This window comes from Rosa chinensis, chromosome 2 (assembly GCF_002994745.2).
Source record: "Rosa chinensis cultivar Old Blush chromosome 2, RchiOBHm-V2, whole genome shotgun sequence".
NCBI classification, from domain to species: domain Eukaryota; kingdom Viridiplantae; phylum Streptophyta; class Magnoliopsida; order Rosales; family Rosaceae; genus Rosa; species Rosa chinensis.
The window spans coordinates 17,179,986-17,199,243 of NC_037089.1; the positions used below are offsets into that span (position 1 = coordinate 17,179,986).

At 36.9% G+C, this 19,258-nt stretch overlaps 2 protein-coding genes across 2 annotated transcripts; both read right to left on the reverse strand.

The window, feature by feature from the left end:
- Positions 1-5,121: 5,121 nt before the first annotated feature.
- LOC112186689 (transcription factor SPATULA) lies at positions 5,122-7,839 on the reverse strand. Its single transcript, XM_024325189.2, has 8 exons — positions 7,287-7,839; positions 6,845-6,946; positions 6,666-6,731; positions 6,517-6,582; positions 5,962-6,246; positions 5,809-5,878; positions 5,551-5,707; positions 5,122-5,465 (listed from the first exon to the last, which is right to left on the reverse strand). The coding sequence occupies exons 1-8, from the start codon at positions 7,647-7,649 to the stop codon at positions 5,447-5,449; spliced, it is 1,128 nt and encodes a 375-aa protein (XP_024180957.1). The 5' UTR covers positions 7,650-7,839; the 3' UTR covers positions 5,122-5,446.
- Positions 7,840-14,616: 6,777 nt separating this feature from the next.
- On the reverse strand, positions 14,617-15,546 carry LOC112183813. Its single transcript, XM_024322147.1, has 2 exons — positions 15,095-15,546; positions 14,617-14,818 (listed from the first exon to the last, which is right to left on the reverse strand). Exons 1-2 carry the CDS (start codon positions 15,544-15,546, stop codon positions 14,617-14,619), a joined length of 654 nt encoding a protein of 217 aa, XP_024177915.1.
- Positions 15,547-19,258: the final 3,712 nt, after the last annotated feature.

Here is a 19,258-nt window from a genome sequence, read left to right on the forward strand (position 1 = left end):
AAGGAGAATATCATAAATGATCACTCAATTTTTACATATTCGATATTTTGGTCACTTACTTTTTAAATATATCACTTTAGTCATTCAACTTTAACTCTGTTATTCACTTTAGTCACTTCTTTAATTTTTTTCATTAAAAATAAAATTTTTGTCACAATATTAATAATATTTTTGTCCAACCAATTGTGAAAAATTAATAAATATGTATTAGAATGATTGGGAGAAGTGATCAAAGTGAGATAAAATGCCCCTTGGGTGACTAACTAAAGTGATTGAGGGTGTAATAGTTGAGTGACTAAAGTGATATATTTGAAACTTAAGTGACCAAAGTGTCGAATGAGTCATAGTTGAGTAACCATTTGTAAAATTCTCTCTTTTTATAAAGTCCAACAAATAATTTCCAAAAAAAAAAATCCAACAATGTATTTTGATGTGATTTATCGTCTCAATCAACTCTAAAACTCACACACTAAGAATTAAATAAAAGTTTCTTGTTTTATGACTTTATCAAATTTCTATTTGGAGATAGTCTACAGGATGGCCGCAGTTTCATGTGTGGTATGTAGCATATCAATAAGTGCATATATACAGGGGTAGTGAGAGGTGTTTTGAGTATTTTTCTTTAATAAAAAAGGGGTAGTTTTATGATATAATTAACATTTTGATTGATCAACCATACTACATACGTGACACGATAGTTGTACTCGAGACTTTCTCTCAATTTGCGGTAGGTTTGTGATCGTAGTAATGTAATAGTAGTGATTTTGAGAATGGGAATAAAGCAGCACTAAAGAGGTGGTGGTGTGATTGAATGGTGGAGTTGAGGTGGAGCTGGAGGTAATGGCAGCAATGACAATGGAAGCAGGGTGGCTGTGGTGGTGTTTGATGTTTAATCACTCCATTTTCCATACGTAAGAGATCACTCTTTTGATTCTATATGCTTTATATTATAACTTTTAAAAAAACAAAGAAACCTGAAACCAAAATCATATCTTCTCCAATGAGATGACACATGAAGAAAGCTCATACCTATGTTTCATAAGAAACTTTAGCTAACATTTCTTGATGGTGTGGCAAAAGAGCAGCTTCTTATGAACCATATGGTGGTGTTTGTTTCATAGGACTACTGTACCCCTCCTTATTTTCTATAATAGTCCTGGACTCCTAGAACCTGGGCTATGCTATGCTAAACCATGATTCATGTTTGTTGCTGCGTGGGACAAAGGCTGTTGTACTGCCTTGTTTTATCAGAGAAACTCATCAAAGCTCCAACCTTCAATTCTAAGTGCAGAGAAAACAGCTCCATATTACCTACTAGACCTGTGGAAAGGTAACAATCAAACAATGCAATCACAAATCCATCTATAAACTCTTCTTAAAATGAAAAATCCCAAGAACCAGTAGCATTCATTCCACACTAGATTGCTGAAAGTTACAGCACACAGAACATAGCTTGTAAAGTTTGAATTTTTGGCATTGTCAATTGAGATTCCAATGCTCAGTAATGTCATTATAACCAAATGTTTCAAATTGGGTCAAGTTCTATTTAGGATTAATTTCAGTTTGCCCTCCTGAGGTTTGGGGGTGTCATCATTTCACCCCCTTTACTTTCAATTTTGAATTTTTACCCCCTAAACTTTCCAATTTCAATCAGCCGTGTCCAATTTCTACTATTCCGTCTAAATTGGACGTTAAGTTTGACCCTTGAGGGCTAAAATGGACATTTCAACATTAAAAAAAAAAATTTCAGTTTTTTATTTATTTATTTATTATTATTATTTTTTTTGTCTTCAACCTATACACTACAAGTTATAATAGGTTTATAAAAACAAAAAAAATACTCTAGGTGGTTGAAAGCTGCTCACTGGTCTACGATATTTGTGACATATCTCCGATAAAGTGAAGAATTTAGGGTATATCCCCAATAAAGTGAAGAAATATCTGTAAAAAATAATTTTACACTTTATCTGTAAATAAATATCTGTAAAAAATGATTTTACACAGATATTTCTTCACTTTATTGGGGATATACAGATATTTACAGATAAAGTATAAAATCATTTTTTACAGATATTTTTTCAATTTATTGGGGATATATCCTAAAATTCTTCAATTTATTGGAGATATATCACAAATATCGTAGACCAAAAATGATTTTACACAGATATTTCTTCACTTTATTGGGGATATACATATATTTATTTACAGATAAAGTGTAAAATTATTTTTTACAAATATTTCTTCACTTTATTGGGGATATATCCTAAAATTCTTTACTTTATCGGAGATATATCACAAATATCGTAGACCAGCGAGCGGCTTTCAACCACCTAGAGTATTTTTTTTGTTTTTATAAAATATTATAACTTGTGGTGTATAGGTTGAAGACAAAATTAAAAAAAAAAATTTTATTTTTTTATTTTTTATGTTGAAATGACCATTTTAGCCCTCAAGTTTAACGTCCAATTTGGACGGAATAGTAGAAATTGGACACGGCTGATTGAAATTAGAAAGTTTAGGGGGTAAAAATTCAAAATTGAAAGTAGAGGGGGTGAAATGATGACACCCCCAAACCTCTGGGGGGTAAACTGAAATTAATCCTTCTATTTATTTAAGAACAACATTTTGAAACCGAAAAGGAAAACTTTTCTCTGTTTTCAAAGTTCACTCAGTAACCCAAACACCTTACATGGCAATGCCCAGCTTATCATACTCATTTATCAGCACAAAAAATGCATCATACCCAATTTGAATCTCGCAATCTTTGTAATCCTCCAAAGTCCTGCAGAAAATTTCATCCCTCAAGAACATGTTAATCACTATCGAATGACACATCGACGCAAAGCTTCAATCTTTGGGTGGCCCAGATGAAGAGTCGAAAATCCAATTAAAAGTTTGTCTGATATTCTTGGATCAGAGAAATGATTTTGTAATCAGAGAGCTGTGAAACCAAGGATTCATCACAGTTCGATTTTTGAGGATGTTGAAGAGGCCATTGGCGGTGGGAGCTAGGTCTGCTTGGGTGTGGGAGCAACGGCGCCGCCGTGGGGGTTTGGGAATGAAGCAATAGATGGGGCGAACTGAAGGGAGGTGAGAATGCTGAGAATGACGAACTGAAGGGAAGAGCAGAACGAGTAAGATAGGCTTCCACAATCCCATGGTTTTTCGTGTCTCTATGATAGAAGGTGTTAGAGTGTTTTTGGGATTGTGAAGTCTCATTTAAAAGAATTCATGTTGTTACCAAACATGGGATAAGTTGTTCTACACTAAATACCGAGTCCCATCCTATCCCTTATAACAAACGTCCCCTATATACGCTGTCCTCAAATACAAAGTATATATGTCATCCTTAATTAAAAAATATATAGTTTGTTCGTATTCCTTTGGGACTTTGTCAGAAATCTGAAAAGGTAAGTTGTTATACGTCATTTTCATTTCCATGTTTTTATGATTCCACCGGTAACTGTACGTCTGCCTCCAAACTCACACCAAAAGACCTTGATTTGGGTCCTCATCTTTACTATAAAGCAAAAGAAAATGAAGTTTTAGCAAAGTTTGATTGACTACTCAAAATCAAATTATCATGGCTATGGTGGTGCCCCCATTTGTGGTAGTTTTATGATGATGACAACCGCAGTAGTGGTTGCATTGGGCGATGGAATAGAGTTGATGGCCACAGAGTAAACTAGTAGTCGTGATATTGGTGGCAGCAATGTGGCGGTGCGGAGCGGTGGAGATGGTGGGAATGTGGTGGGTCTAGAGCTAGCTAGTGGCAACAACGAAGAGAATGCCGGGATGGCTGTGGAGGTCTTGGAAGCAAAGTTTTAATCACTCATCTCTCCCACAATGATTTTGATTTCAGTTGTGGTGGTATTGAAAGTGCTTGGAGTGTGGGTACTTTGGGAAAAGAACAAAATTTTAATTTTTTTTTTGGCTGAAATATAAAAACATTATAGGAACGATCTTGGAAAAAGAAGGTTATTACCCCAAATGCAGTACCAACTTCCAAATTTTTTTTTTTTGCTATGTAATGAAAAAATGGTAAGGTATTCTGTCCTCTAGACTTTCTAATACATTTTGTTCTCTGTCTTTTCATTCATCTAATCTAGTGAGGTAATGATTTTTATGAGCTTAGGCCTCGTTTGGTTCATGGAAAGTAAGTATCAGGAAATGAACATTGTTCCTTCCTACGTTTGGGATGGAAAAGGAAAGGAAATTCTTTCCTAAAGCAAAGGAAAATAGAGGGGAAAATGGTAGGAACCATTACTCCAAATGAATTACTTTCTCTCTTCTTTCCTTACATTTATTACTCACAATACATTATTTTATTGCATTAATTACAAACTTTTTAACAACTTTCCGGATAACTTTCCTTATGTTACCAAACATCGGAATAGAAAGTTATTCCGAAATTTCATTTCTCTTCCCATGAGAAAGATGAAGGAATTATTTTCCTTTCCGCAAACCAAACGAGGCCTTAACGTAATATGAGAATGCACACATAAAAAGTTGCCCCAAATTTTAACTCCACTGTATGTACCCTCAAAATCTCAAGTTCGAGCATGTTAAACTGTTAAAGCATATAGTTCCTAAAATCTCGAGATCGTTTGAGGCCTATTTCTCCATCCAGAAAGTCTAGCTGCACTGATGACTCTACCGTGTTAGAATCGCTGGACCAGAAAAAGAAAACACCGAATTTGGTAAAAGTACATGGACATGGACCATTTGACTAACGAGCGTTCAACAGAACTATAGATGCCAAAGCATTCAATTCTCGTTCTTGGACCAGTCCTCTCACTACCGGACTAGTTTGCAGACAAGACACCACAAAGAACCAGCAAGTTACTGTGGGTGGTACTAGTACTTTAACCCAAATCTAGCATTGTGCCCACAAGAACACAGTTTTGGAAGAAACTTGGTTTAGTTTGATTATTCTGCCACAAGAACACACTTTCTTTTTGTTCTTCTTTGATTATCAATGTACATGTGCATTTATGTTCTTGAAAGACATGGACCAAACACTAATTATTCTGGTATGAATCCTTGATTAAACTTGCAGAAAAAGAAATGGACTTTTAAGTTGAAATGAAAGTGATATTAGCAGAAAGTGATACTAGCCAGTGGGTGCTACAAAGATATCACTTTGATAATTATAGACAACACTGTCATACAGTGAATACAACTGCTCAGTAGGAGAACCAGATTAAAAGGGAAAGATAGAGTTTTACAAATCTCATCCCCAGTTTCTACTGTTTCTACCAAGTAACAAGCCTTGCCAAGTGCAGGTCAACTTCGAGGGAAGCTCACAATTCAGGCACGGAATCAAGGCTTTGAACAATTTCAAGAATTACAAAAGCTGTCACCAAGTAGTGGCTGGCACCAAATCCAAAATGTTGTAGCCAAGCTTACAATGAATCATAGGGTCTTTCTTGCAGTCCTCATCTTATCATTTAGGACCCTTCTGCCTGTGAAATGCAACTCATATTCATCACCATAGAATTGTGAAGTAAGGATAAACCAACATCTCGTTAATCTGAAAGTTCAATTTACCTGTCAAGATGAAGATGTTGCCCTATCGACTTTGAGGGCCTGCTTTCTCTCTGGTCTCTTCCTATGATGCATGTTTCCAGGGAACTATAGTCCTTCAGATCAGATACTTGAGCAGTAAAGGGAAGTGAAACTGTAGCCGTGGCTCCCAATTCAAATTCTTTCAACAAACAAAACACACATGTTAGACTAAAAGACTATGACCTTTTGTACAAGCTGTTAGAGTAACTGGAAAATGGAAGAATCACTGAACAGACCCACCTAAGGGATTAGTCTCCGAGTGATTTACACTATTTAGTTGATGCTGGAACAGTTCATCCCTGCAGATTCCCTTTATATGGCAACAAGGTAAAAGGACAGTTAAAATAGTTTCTGTTGACCCCATATGCATTATTTGAAGGGCAGATATCTAACCTTAGATGAGTTTGGGAGCTGAAAGGGTCCCAAGTGAGCCTGAATAGATGATTCCAACCCAAATGCTTCTTCTGAATTTACTACGTTGGACATATCTGGTACATAAGACTGGTTTGGATTGTACAAATTTTGTGTCGAGGGTTCCTGGTTCATATTCAGTGTGCCTGACATGTTCAAGTGCAAAGGCCTATTTTCCTCACCAAAGTCCATTCTTATCTGAGAGAGTTGTGATGCTCCAGGTAGGCACATGGGATGCAAGCTCATGCCATTTCTCATTGATAACATCTGAAATGCAATCAATCAAAAACAAACTCTCAGATTTAATCGACAATTTTATCATTGATTCATCAGTGCATTTTGCATCTTTTACATAGACATTAGTCTATCTAGTTTGGACTCCATGAGCAAAAACTAATCACAAAGTAAAACTAGACCTTGAAAGTATATTCAAGCAGAGTTTTCAGGTAGGACTTCAATCACTTAATCACCTATTTAATCGTTTAGTCTTGACTGGTAACCACAGTATCTTAAGCTTTGAAAAAGAATGAAACATACCTGTACTTGAAGCTGGAGCTGCTTGAGGTACTCAATGGCTTCATCAAGCATTGAAGCCTTGTCCGTCTGCCATTGACAAAACGAATCAATCCATCAGTAATCCAGATCACTCATAAGAGAAGTCATCAAGTATATTATGTACATTTTACCTTATTAGAATTTGGGATGAGATTCTGCAATGCCTTCATTTTCTCATTAATCCTACTCCTCCTCCTCTGCTCAACAAACCACATTATATTAATACCAAAAAAGCAACACACTTTCTCATGAAAAAAGAATAAGGAAGGAAACTAGAATTTTGCAATCACATTAATACTAAAAAACTAACCTTTTCAGACAAATTATGAACTTCTGCAGCTCTGCTTCTCTTTGAAGAACAACGACCACGTGATTTCATTGCCGCCTCTTCTACCAACGCTTCAAGGCCCTCCTGCATTTAAGATCCCTCATGCATAAGAAAAAAAAAATTACAAAAATGAACTTATGTTTCCTATATCACATCCTATTTCTCTTTTTTTTTTTAAGTAAATTTTTCTTCCTTTTTTTCTGATTACATCTTACTATGTTCTTGAAGAGATCAGGCAAAATGCATTCTCTCTCTTCCTTCAAAAAGAAACACGAAACAAACCAGCAACCCGAATAAACAGGAAAACAAAAAAAATCTCTGATCTTCAAAGGAACAGAAACTTTAACCAACAAAGCAGAAGCATTCCGCATTTTCTTTTTCACTTTCCTTAGAAAAGTTTCAAACTTTAAAAATTCCAAAGTACCTCACTTTCACAATCATACTCGTCGGCCTCATTCTCACTCGCTCCGACCGACGACGAAGACACATTCGGACCACTCCCCGTCCCAACCGCCGTAGAGACATCAACGCCCCTGATCCCGCTCCCTACGAAACTATCGTTGCAAGGACGGCCGAGATTTTCCGGCAGAGCATAACCAGCCGGCGAAGACGAAAACAAGAACGGCTGTCCGCTCAAAGACGAAGAACGCACCAAAATCTGTTGCAGAAAAAGTGAGATTTCGTCCGTGGACGAATGAGGCTGAGCAACTGAGACCGAAGAAGCAGGAGCTGAAGATGAACAGGGGTTGTTTTGGTAATTGTAGTCGTATGTATCCCCCATTCCCATTACTCTGTTTCAGAAACAGAGTCCCTGTTTTCTGTGTTTTGAGCTTTTTCTTTCTGTGTTTGTTGCGTCTGGGGCTTTTCACAGAATGGGCAAGCTAGCTAGTTGGTTTACATTTATGGACAAGATTAAACTAAAATCGAGGTTAATGGAAAAATGCGAAAATGTTACCGGGCATCGAAACTCTAGACTCTAGAGTCTCGAACGGTTAAGTTAGTCATTGTGTGAATGTGTGCGTTATATGGTAAGTAATATACTAATTTAATGACTTTTAATTTCATAATTTTAATACTCCGAAACACTATAAAACACTGAAAAAATTCTGATTTTACGGTAGTTGTGGTCTGAGCTCTGTGACAGTTGTGATTGGGGGAAAAGACTGAAAGTACCACTCAACATCGCACGTGAGGCACCACTAGACTTGGACTAAGCGTTTTTCTGCCATTATAACCAATGTTGCAGAGGTCTCGGTTCTGACTCTGCCCCTCCATAATCCCTGTACCTGTAAATGTCATTTTCTTTTAAATTTAAAAATGATTAAAGCTGTGTTCTGGGTTTGATTTAAATTTGTGTTACTGTTCGAAAAGAGAGAAATCGTTGAATGTATGGCAGGCAAATTTGTTGAAGTACAGACTAAGACGGAACACGCCATGTCAGTGATGTTTTTGGTTTCATTGGTACGTAATTGCTTACCTATGATCCATCTCCATGTTTAACGTACTTCCTATGATTAAAGAGGGGTGAGGTACATTGACTAGTCTAATTATAGTGGAAGGAAATTGAAAAAGCTGCAAAGAAAAGTAAGAAGATCATTGCTGCACTAATCATGTTTCAGACATTTAAGTTATGCATCTCAGTTGATAGTTAGGTACATACATAATACACTGCTTCTCTATAAAGATAAACTAAGTACTTGCAGTTTTAGACTAATTCTATAATGACACGAAATTATCTACCATTGTATGAAGTTAGTCTATATCTCTGATTAATATGGTATAGACTAGCTTCATACAGTGGTAGACAACTTCGTGTTATTATATAATTAGTCGTGTGATGACAATTTGTACTTGAGAGTATTACAATGATAGACCACTGTGATTTGATTGGTGAGCGGTGAAATTTTGTACTTGAGAGTATTAAATGTTTTTAGAAATATCAATCGGTTTTTACTTGATAATACAAAATATCAACTTTACAGCTAAGTGTTTGGGTATAAACATTGTGAACTTTGTCTTAATTTTCTTTGTCTTCGGTGTACAAAATAAGATACTGTTTCATTTCTTATAGAGTTTAGTTACTACTTTCTTGTAGAATAATTACCACTAGAACTTCTCGTTTTTGCATCTTTATTCTTCTGAAGGTGGAAGAAAAGATACAAAACTGATTATTAACAAAATTTTACCCACTTTCAAATGCCACTTTGTTTCTTCTTTTTATAATAATTTTTATTTCGCTACAAATATGATCGTACATTATTGCATCATTACCGACATTACGTGTGTGTGTAACTTTTCAACTTGATCATCAACATGACTGCATTTATCATCTCATCGACTCCATGGCTAACCGAACAATAAGCAACAAGAGAAAGTAGATGGAAAGTAAAAGATGAACACCTACTTATTTCACGACTAAACTTCCATGGTTACTTAGACGTCGCATTGTGTGTTTATAACGAAGTGGGTCTCAGGAGGATCAGACCGCTCACTTCCGTTGTCGCTGTCATGTCCGAAACCAACGTCACCTTAACCAGACACACATTCATGTCCTATAATATTTTTCAATATCTTTCGTCCATTTGGCTTTGCCCTAAGCTGAGCTGTCGACCTACCATTGGTCGAGATGATACCGTATCCCACCCCTCTTGACTATACCCTACGCGCGGGACCACCGGAGTATCCGTGTCGCCATCAATAAACTTCACGCACGTCGGATCGGGATCACTCGCCAAGTAATTGCCTCTGGTTTTGGAATTTGGACGAGTCATGATCATTATCCTCATCATGATTGTTTGAGTCTTCGAGGAGGTGGATAATGAATCAGAGAGGTCAGATGATCAGAGGGTCATAGGTCGCTTGTGCATCTTTGGAGACTGAAGACATTGGTGAGCGGTGAAGTTCCTCAACCATATATCATATATGTTCATAAGTTGTGATATTTTTAGGTTTAGGTTAATCAAAACTCATGTCAATATGCTAGTAGAGATCTGGATTATATGAACTAATACGATGGCAACGTATATAATTATATATACACCATTTAAATTATGCTCAGAAGAATTCAGGGCTGTTTAAAAGATCTTAAGATTTCAACATAGTAAACAGAAAGCTTGCTCACCTAAGGGACTGTGACAGATAAGTGAATTTGACGGCTGAAAATAAATGCACAGTTTTAAGTTGTTATAATTTATGCTTTTATATTTAATACATGTGGTTGAGATGCATTTGTCCCTTACAGTCCCTTAAAATTGTCCCTTAGGTGAGCAAATCTGTAATAAACAATACAAATATTTGAAACATATAAACAAAACAATGTTAATCCAACAATTAAGTTATTTAGTTTTGCACACACCGTGTGGGTTAACTGACATGGTTTTTTTTTTTTTTTTGAGAAGGAAGTAAAAACAACACTACAACTGGAAACCTCTAAAAATACCACACCCTAACTGATCTAAACTGAAAGCAGAATGGCCGAGAGAGGAAGTTTGTTTCTCCAAATAGTTGGTTCAGACGCTTGGTGACCCAGGAAAGTAACCGCATCTGCCACGAAGTTCGCCTCTTGAGGATCATGAGAGAAACTGATGTCCTCAAAGAAGGAAGAGATAATTTGAATGTCTCTAATCAAAGGTCTCAATCGACCGGGGGGGGGGAGGGGGGGGGGGGGACATGGATCTTCTTAATGCAGTCAATGACCATCTTTGAGTCACCTTCAATAGAAATTTTGGAAAAGTTGCTATGCAGCGCCTGGAGGAGACTGTCTTTTAGGGCACTACACTCTGCAACCGGCACAGAAGAGAAACCAATCTTTCTAGTTCCTGCCACAATCGGAAAGCCCAAGTGATCTCTGATTACAAACCCGGCAGCTACCATATTTGAGCCATCAACCGAACCATCAAAATTTAGCTTGACTGGACCTTCTGCAGGAGGGGACCATTTGATTAGGCCATAATCTCTTGCACTAGACACCGTACGAGTAGAGTTTTGAGCACGATAATTATTTGCGGCAACAGCTGTAGCATGGACAATCATAATAGCAGAAGTCTCCTTGTTCCTGAAAATTAAATGGTTTCTTGCTTCCCAAATTTTCCAACAAATAATCAAAGCATTCTCAATAAAAGCAAGATTCTTAGAGATCACAAAGGAGTGATGTAGCCAGTCCGAAAAATTATTAAAAACACGAGTAGATAAATTATAGGGATTTCCAATTAAATTCCAGACTCTTAAAGTGAAAGGACAAGAGGAAAATAAATGGTCCATATCTTCAATACCAGCATCACATAATTTACAACGGGGATCAAGGCTAATATTAAATCTAGCAATTCTAGCTTTAGTATTCAATCTACCCCTTACCAAAAGCCAAGAAAAATTTTTAGCTTTGGGAGGGATGTTAAGTTTCCAAATAACGTTCATGAATTTAACATTCCGATGAGGATTTACTTGACATTGCAGCCAAGTGGCTGATTTAATAGAGAACTGGCCATTAGAAGCCGGACCCCAAACAAACTCATCCCTCATATCACTAAAAGGTAGAGGAATACTTCTGATCGAAAGAACCGTTTGATGATCTAAGACAGAAGCAAGCTTGGATAAATCCCATTGACCATTCAAAATGTAATCTGAAACCTTTTCATTTACGTTAATATTCTGAATAGAGTTAGGATCAATGAGATCAATCAGAGGGAAGGAAAAGGCCCAATTAAATGTCCAAAACACTATATCTCGACCATCCCCCACTATCCATCTCATGCCATTTAGGATAAGATATCTAGAATCAAGGATACTTCTCCAAGCCATCGAATGATTAGCTTTAGTTTTCAAAGAGAAGAAATAGTGTCTCTTTAAGTACTTCCTTCTAACAATATCAACCCACCAGTTGTCGGGTTTAGTCAAGACCTTCCATCCTAATTTGGCTAAAGCAGCCTTGTTAAAGAAAGTTGCAGGTCTAATTCCCAGCCCTCTGGCAGCCTTAGGCGAACACACATGTTGCCACGACACAGGAGGAGATTTATTATCTTTTCCCCAAAAGAAGTCCCTAGCTTCTCTATCTAAGGCCTTAGTGACTTTGGAAGGACATTTAAAGCAAGACATTACATGCACAAGGATTCCCGACAAATTAGATTTAATAAGCGTTAGTCTGCCTGCCCTTGACAGTGTGTCCCTTTTCCAGCCAGATAACTTCTTTATCACCTTGAGCAACAATTCTTTAGCATTAACTGGATCTTTCCAGAAACGAATGTTGTGAATGCCTAAATATTTTCCAATAGTAGATCTGTGACTAACCTTTAAGATATTGGAGATAGATATTTTGCTACTAACATCAACCGAATTAGAAAAATAGATAGAAGACTTATCTAAATTAATCTTCTAACTAGAAGCTCTGGCAAAGTGTACAAGGATGTCCCTTATGTTCTTTGCAGTTGTTGGAGTAGCTCTGCCAAAAATCAAACAGTCATCTGCAAACATCAAGTTAGAAATTTTTAGGCCCTCCTGCAGAAGAAAGCAAGCCAACGTGATTCTTTACTTTCAGGGAAGAATTGTTAAGATGTCGAATAAGGGGTTCCATACACATAATAAAGATATAAGGGGACAAGGGGTCCCCTTGTCTTAGACCTCTAGAAGGGTAGAAATATCCTTCTGGTTTACCATTGATAATGATAGAATAAGAAACAGAAGTTATGCATTCCATAACTAGATCAACCTAACAAACATGAAAACCAAATCTTAAAAGACAACATCTGACAAAGTCCCAATTCAGAAAATCATAGGCCTTTTCCAAGTCCAGTTTCAAAGCCATAGAACCCTTCCTGGCTTTAGATCTATTAAAATTAGAAAACATTTCATGAGCAACTAAAATATTATCTACTATAGATCTACTAGGAACAAAGGCTCCTTGGTTCTTTGAAATGCATTTATCCAATAAGCTTCGTAATCTAGTAACAAGTATCTTAGAAATCATTTTATAGATTACATTACAAAGACTGATTGGTCTAAAGTGAGTAACAAGTTCAGGCTTATCATTTTTAGGAATCAAAGGTATATTTGTATGATTCAATAGTCGTAACGAAGACTTGTTAGAAAAGAAATAAGTAACAAGTTCAATAACACTTCCCTTTACTAACTCCCACTGTTTCTGATAGAAAACAGCGTGAATGCCGTCTAGACCTGGGGCTTTCAAAGGCCCAATCGAGTTAATTGCCGAAAAAATTTAATCTTCTGTCACTTGTTTCAATAAAAAGTTATTGTCATCAGCAGTAATAACCGGTTCCAGAATATCAATAAATTTGTTAATTGAATGTAAAGAAACCTATCTCCAGCTTTGTATCTTTTCTGAAAATCTTGCACAAAGAAATCAGCAATGTCACTTTGATATGCAATCCAAAGTCTAATATCATTTTTAATTCTACAAATTCTATTTTTGTTCTTCCTCAGGGTAGCCTGAGTTTGAAAGAATCTAGAATTCTTATCACCGAGAGCTAGCCAATTCGCTTTAGCTATTTGGGCCCAGAAAACTTCCTCATTTTTTTATAAATCCAGAAGAACATGTGAGAGGGAAGAAACCTTCTCCTGTAAGAAAGAGGAGTAAGGAAACATCATCAATTGATTTTGATAAAAGGAAATATCTTTATGAGTTTGATCAAGTCTTTTTTGAGGTCACCAAAAACATTCCTGTTCCACAGACTAAGTTGGTGACTAAAGGCATCAACTTTCGCCAAGAAATCCTTAAGAGGGTTCAGATCAAGAGAATTGGACTAAATTCTTTTGGTGACATCAGCAAAACCTGGATGAGACATCCAAATTGCTTCAAATTTGAACATTTTCCTTCTATTAAATGATTTCGGTAAAGTAGTTAAAAGTATGGGGCCACGATCAGAACCAACCAAAGGAAGATTTTCAAGTTTATAATCAGGAAACATACTGATCCAACAAGCATTTGCAACACCCCTATGTAAACGTTCAAAAATAACAGTGTGGTCTTTGTGTTTGTTTGACCAAGTAAAAGGGAGACCCTCCGCAGTCAAAGAAGTTACACTAATATCATTCAAGAAAGTAGCAAAATTTTGTAAATAAATATTATAAGGCGAATTCCCTCCAATTTTTTCTTCCGCAGACAGAACATTATTAAAATCACCAATAAAAATCCAAGGAGAAGAACCGGAAGAGAGAAGTCTCAACGCATTCCAAAGGGTGGCTTGTAGAGGTTTACTAGGATAAGCATACACAAAGGTAGTCATCCAAGATTTGTCAATAGTTAGATCTTTAACCTGACAGTGCATAAATCTACTATGAGTCACACTCACATCCAAACTGATAGTAGAAAAATTCTAGAGAATTAGGATGCCACCAGATTGACCGTTAGAAAGAACAAAGGCAAACTTATCAAAATAAAAAGCAAAGGAAGAAGCAATTTTATTGGCTTGATTTTCATCAGGAATCCTAGTGTCTAGGTTGCACAAAAGATCTAGTCTCAAGCTAGTTATGTAAACTGAACTTGAGCTAGAAAGCCCTGCCAGGAACTGCCCTGGTTGTTCCAACTACACATTCTCATCAAAACAGTTCAGATAGTTAGAATTGGTTCCTTCATCTTGATCCTGGCTTGTCTCCACCATCTGGTGAGATTTTTTTTTGGGAGCTGGAACCACAGCCTTGGTTCCACTAGTCCCAACCAGAGCACCATTCAAATTATTTGCAGGATCACTTCGCAGCAACTCCTCAATGTCCCCCAACTTTAGAGGCTTAAAGGCATCCATTAACTAATCGACCTCCTGGGAGGAACCATCACAAATGACAATAACCTCCTTTTTCTTCTCCTTTCCTACCTTATCACCAATCACACCAATACCAACAGCAGCATCCTTGAAGCTAACACCAGGAACAACATTGTTGGACTTAGGCATAAACCTCAAATTACCAGAGCCTTGCTTTTGATAGAAGTTTCCCTTCCCTTTACCTTTTCTAGCCACAATCTTCTAAGAGTTATCATCAGCCTCCTCACCAGAACGGGTGGCAGCACAGTTGGCAAAATTTACATTGCATTGGTCATGATAATTAAACATAGGTTGAGGAAAGACAATCGAGATGTCATTCGACAGCAGGGGCTTAATGAACTCATGCTTGGCCATGTCCAGAGGATAGACAGCTTGTTCATCCTCGAGAAGCTCCACCATAAGGAAGTTCTCTTTCAGGATTTGATCAGGGCATTTATGAAACCTTTCCCTATAGCGGCCTCACCTAAAGCAAACTTCAAACACAACTTCATAAGAGACCATAATGGTAGTAGAAGGAAAACCGTCAGTATTATGAGTAATGACAGTTCTCTTAAGAGGATAACGAAGGTCCAGTTCCACTAGAACACGCGCAAAGATACACTTCTTGGCAGCAAGAGTATTCTCGTCAGCCAAAATAAAGTGCCCCAGAGGCTGGACAATTTGCTCCAAAGACTTGGTATTCCAATGGGGGAGAGGTAAGTTAGGCAAACAAACCCAAACAATGATACTGTCAATGACAGAAATCGTTGCATCAAAATCATGAGTCCACCTCTGAAGGCGGAAAAGTCTGCTTCTCATATACCAGGGTCGATTGTTGAGCCCATACCAGTTATGATCGGGGACAACACGATCAACATTGATAGTTTTGCTACCCATGTAGAATTGCCTCCACCACCTGCAGACTGTATCTCCCATTTCTCTAGGCTTTACCTTGTCGGTAAAGTGTTTGGTACGTTTGTGCCGGCTGAAGCTGTGATCAATAGGTTTCATGAATGCTGGAACCAGCTACGTGGCTCTGTTACTATTAGGCAACTCATCAATAGCTGGTTCAGCTTTGAATTCACTGAGGAAGAGGTTAACTGGCATGGTTATCTAATCATGCGGTATTCTAAATCGTTCATAGATGTGTCGATGCTAGGAAAACCTCTAGATTAATAAGACAAATGTTTGCTTAAAAAGTGCAAGAAGTTGGACACTACAAATATTTTAATTGTATGAAATGCTATAGCTTGGCAAACTACCCCTTAAAGAAAAAAAAAAATCAAAATTGCTATCTCAAAAAAAAAAAAAAAAAAAAAAAATATATATATATATATATATATATCAAAATTGCATTCTTAGAAAAGTGCAAAATGATAATATATTCTACGGGGCCGTCTATGGTACCTTGATGTATGTCATACCCTTATTTTTTAATTTTTAATAATTTAATATAGTGAAAATCTACAGAACTGGTTAACAGGTTATCCACTTAAATGTTGACATGTGCCATTTTAAAATATATATATATATATATATATATATTTTGGATCAAGAAGAACTTCATTAATAATAAACTGCTTACAACGTTTTTTTAGGCAACATCTCTAACACAGAATGACCACTAAACTTCACACTGGAACTCTATAATGACTAACACTACAACTAAATGGCAAAGACAACAAGTGTCGGAACATTAACATCTCACCTCTCATCCAGCTAAGAAGAACACTGAAACTAGACAACTCACTTGTGTCGACACTAACTTGCCACCCAGAGTCCACCTGATCAGCTTTGATCGACCAAGCCAACACTCGTTGTGACCTAAACTCGACCAAAAGAATTGCCGGACATTCAGACCTGGGACTAAAGTAAACTTAACATCGTCACCACCCTATTCTCAACATCGTCCACCCACAACTGCTCCAAGCCGCCATTGCGTCCGACCCAAAACCAGATAGGAACGACTCCTTAGAAGGCCAATAATGCTCGTCTGTACACAGCCAGACATTTTCGCTGATCCAAAATCAGATAGGAACATCCCACTAGAAGGTGGAAGAGAAGATTGTCTTTGTCACAACCTGTAGTGTCTTATTACCAACAAAAACAAAAAATAAAACCAAACCCTAAAGCACTAGTAACAGCCAAGCCCGCCACCATGGCAAACTCGATCTAGTCGCACCACCACCATCCCACCGCCACCCTTGACGGACAATCTCCGTCATCGCACAAGCGGCGCCCCACCCACCACGATCTCCACCTATCAACCTCTATGTTGCCATCTAAGTAAAACCTGGATCGCGTGCTCAACTATCCACCAAACAAAAGGAACCAGCAACAAAACAATTAAAAACTAAAGACTAAACCAGCCAGGGCCCAAAGCTATAGACCTGGCCCAATAACCTCCATCCTCCCAAACCTCTAGACTAATCGCAGAGAGCCAATCCCACCGTCGTCGGATCTGTGGCAGCACCACTAACTAATCATTGCTCAGCAGCGAACAACTACCTCCGGCTGACATCATTGGTGAGACCATCGAACCAACCAAATCCATTTTGGATTTGTGTTGTCCAACAGATCGGAAATTCCACCACTGGTCAGATATTTGATACTCCCTCGCCAACACCAGGGAAAAAACCACCACGCATGGCCGCTCCGGTAACCCCAGATTCCGTTGCTAGCCATCAGGCCCCCAACGACTGACCTCTGTCGCGATCGGCCAAGCCTCTAGGAAAACAGATCACATCAGATCCGTCAGGCCTGAAATTGACCGCGCAAACATCCATCTCCAGCCACGCCTACACCAAGGAGTCCGAGTGGTGGTCCTTGGATCGTCATAGGCCCATCCGACGACGACGTCCCAAGGACGCGCCGCCAGACGGAGCATAACTCACTCACAGATACCAAGCACGTGCAGCGCGTTCTATCGACTCACTTTTGGTTTTTATTGTTGTTGAAGTTTGAAGGTAAATAAAATTTACTATATTAACAACACATTCTATTTTTAATTCTTTATATGTAATACTGTTCAGAAACATGTAAGATGTATTGTCAAAATAATAAATTACAACTAGTAGGACTAAAATTACAACTATGACCACACTTATTGTGGTTATTGTAATTGAGTGGTCAAAGATGTAAATATCATAGTTGAACAACTTTGATCAAATAGAGAACATTAAGGGTGCAGTTGTTGCCACCCTATCATTTTCTTTGTTCACTCTACTTGCTCATTACACCCTGCATTTTAATTTCAATTATTGAATTTACTTATCTAACCCATTTCTCTTTCCAGAAATATCTTTATATAACATATCCAAAATAAAGAAAAAAATTTTTAACGAAAATCTCTCATTTAATTGATACCAATAAACAAACTAAAATATATTAAAGTTTCCTAATAAAATTATAATATGATTTACTTCCACTTTTTTAATTTTTTTTTCTTTCAGTTTCAATGTTCATCTATTTTAATCCATGCTAAAAGATTAGTAAGCTAACAACTATGAGCAAGAGAGAAGATATTGATTTTTTTTTTTGTACAAAGGATATTGCAAAAATAATAAAGTTAACACTAATCATTTTGTGAATTGAATCAAAAATTACGATGAGGAGGCAACAAAAAGATTACAAAAAAAATTAATAAATTCAAATTTGGGTGGAGAATATGAAGATTAATGTTATCCAATAAAAATTAAGTAGTCTTTGTATTTAATTAATTGGTTATGTATTTAGTTTTCCTGACAGATTAATTAGTTTACTTATTAGTCATTTTGCACTTGGTTAATATAGTCTTTCAATAATTCAAATGTTTGTAGGGTGAACTAAGAAAATTGTAGGGTGGCAATAGCCGCACCCATTATCAAATGGAGAACCTTTTTACAATACATAATACCTATATATCTTTTGGTCTAATATTAATTTTACCATGTTCACAACACAATTGTTGTCAGAATTGTAAAATAGTTGATTATCTTGTAAATGATGCAATTTTTGAAGTAATTACTACAAATAGAACAAAAGTGAGCACTTTTACATCCATTGTTGGGGGTCGTGGTAAAATGTGTAGTCATTGTAGTAATCATTTGATTAATGATAAAAACATAAAGATTTACCATTGTGACAACAAATTTGTTATCACACTTGTTAAATTGTCCATAAACTAGTACATTAGTTTAGGTGAGTAATTACTACAAATAGAACAAAAATTACCGCTTTTACATCAATTGACGTGAATTATGGTAAAATGCATGGTCATTGAAGTAATAATTTCATTAATGATAAAAACATGAAGATTTACCACTCTGACAATAAATTTGTTGTCACACTTGTTAAATTGTCCATAAACTAGTACATAGATTATAGGTGAAGTAATTACTACAATTAGAACAAAAAGTATCATTTTTATATCAATTGTTGTAGTTTTTGGTAAATTATATCGATTGAAAGTAATTATAACTTCAAGAAATTACACAATATATTACTTCAGGGAAGATTTCACAAACAGTACACCAAGTAAAGGTCACTAATAATTCTTATACATAAAGTTCCAAACCAAGCATTGCGGTACACGAAATCTGAAACTCAACCCACTATCAGTACATGACGTCAATGACGCCATTAATTTGAGGGGTAATATGGTCTTTTC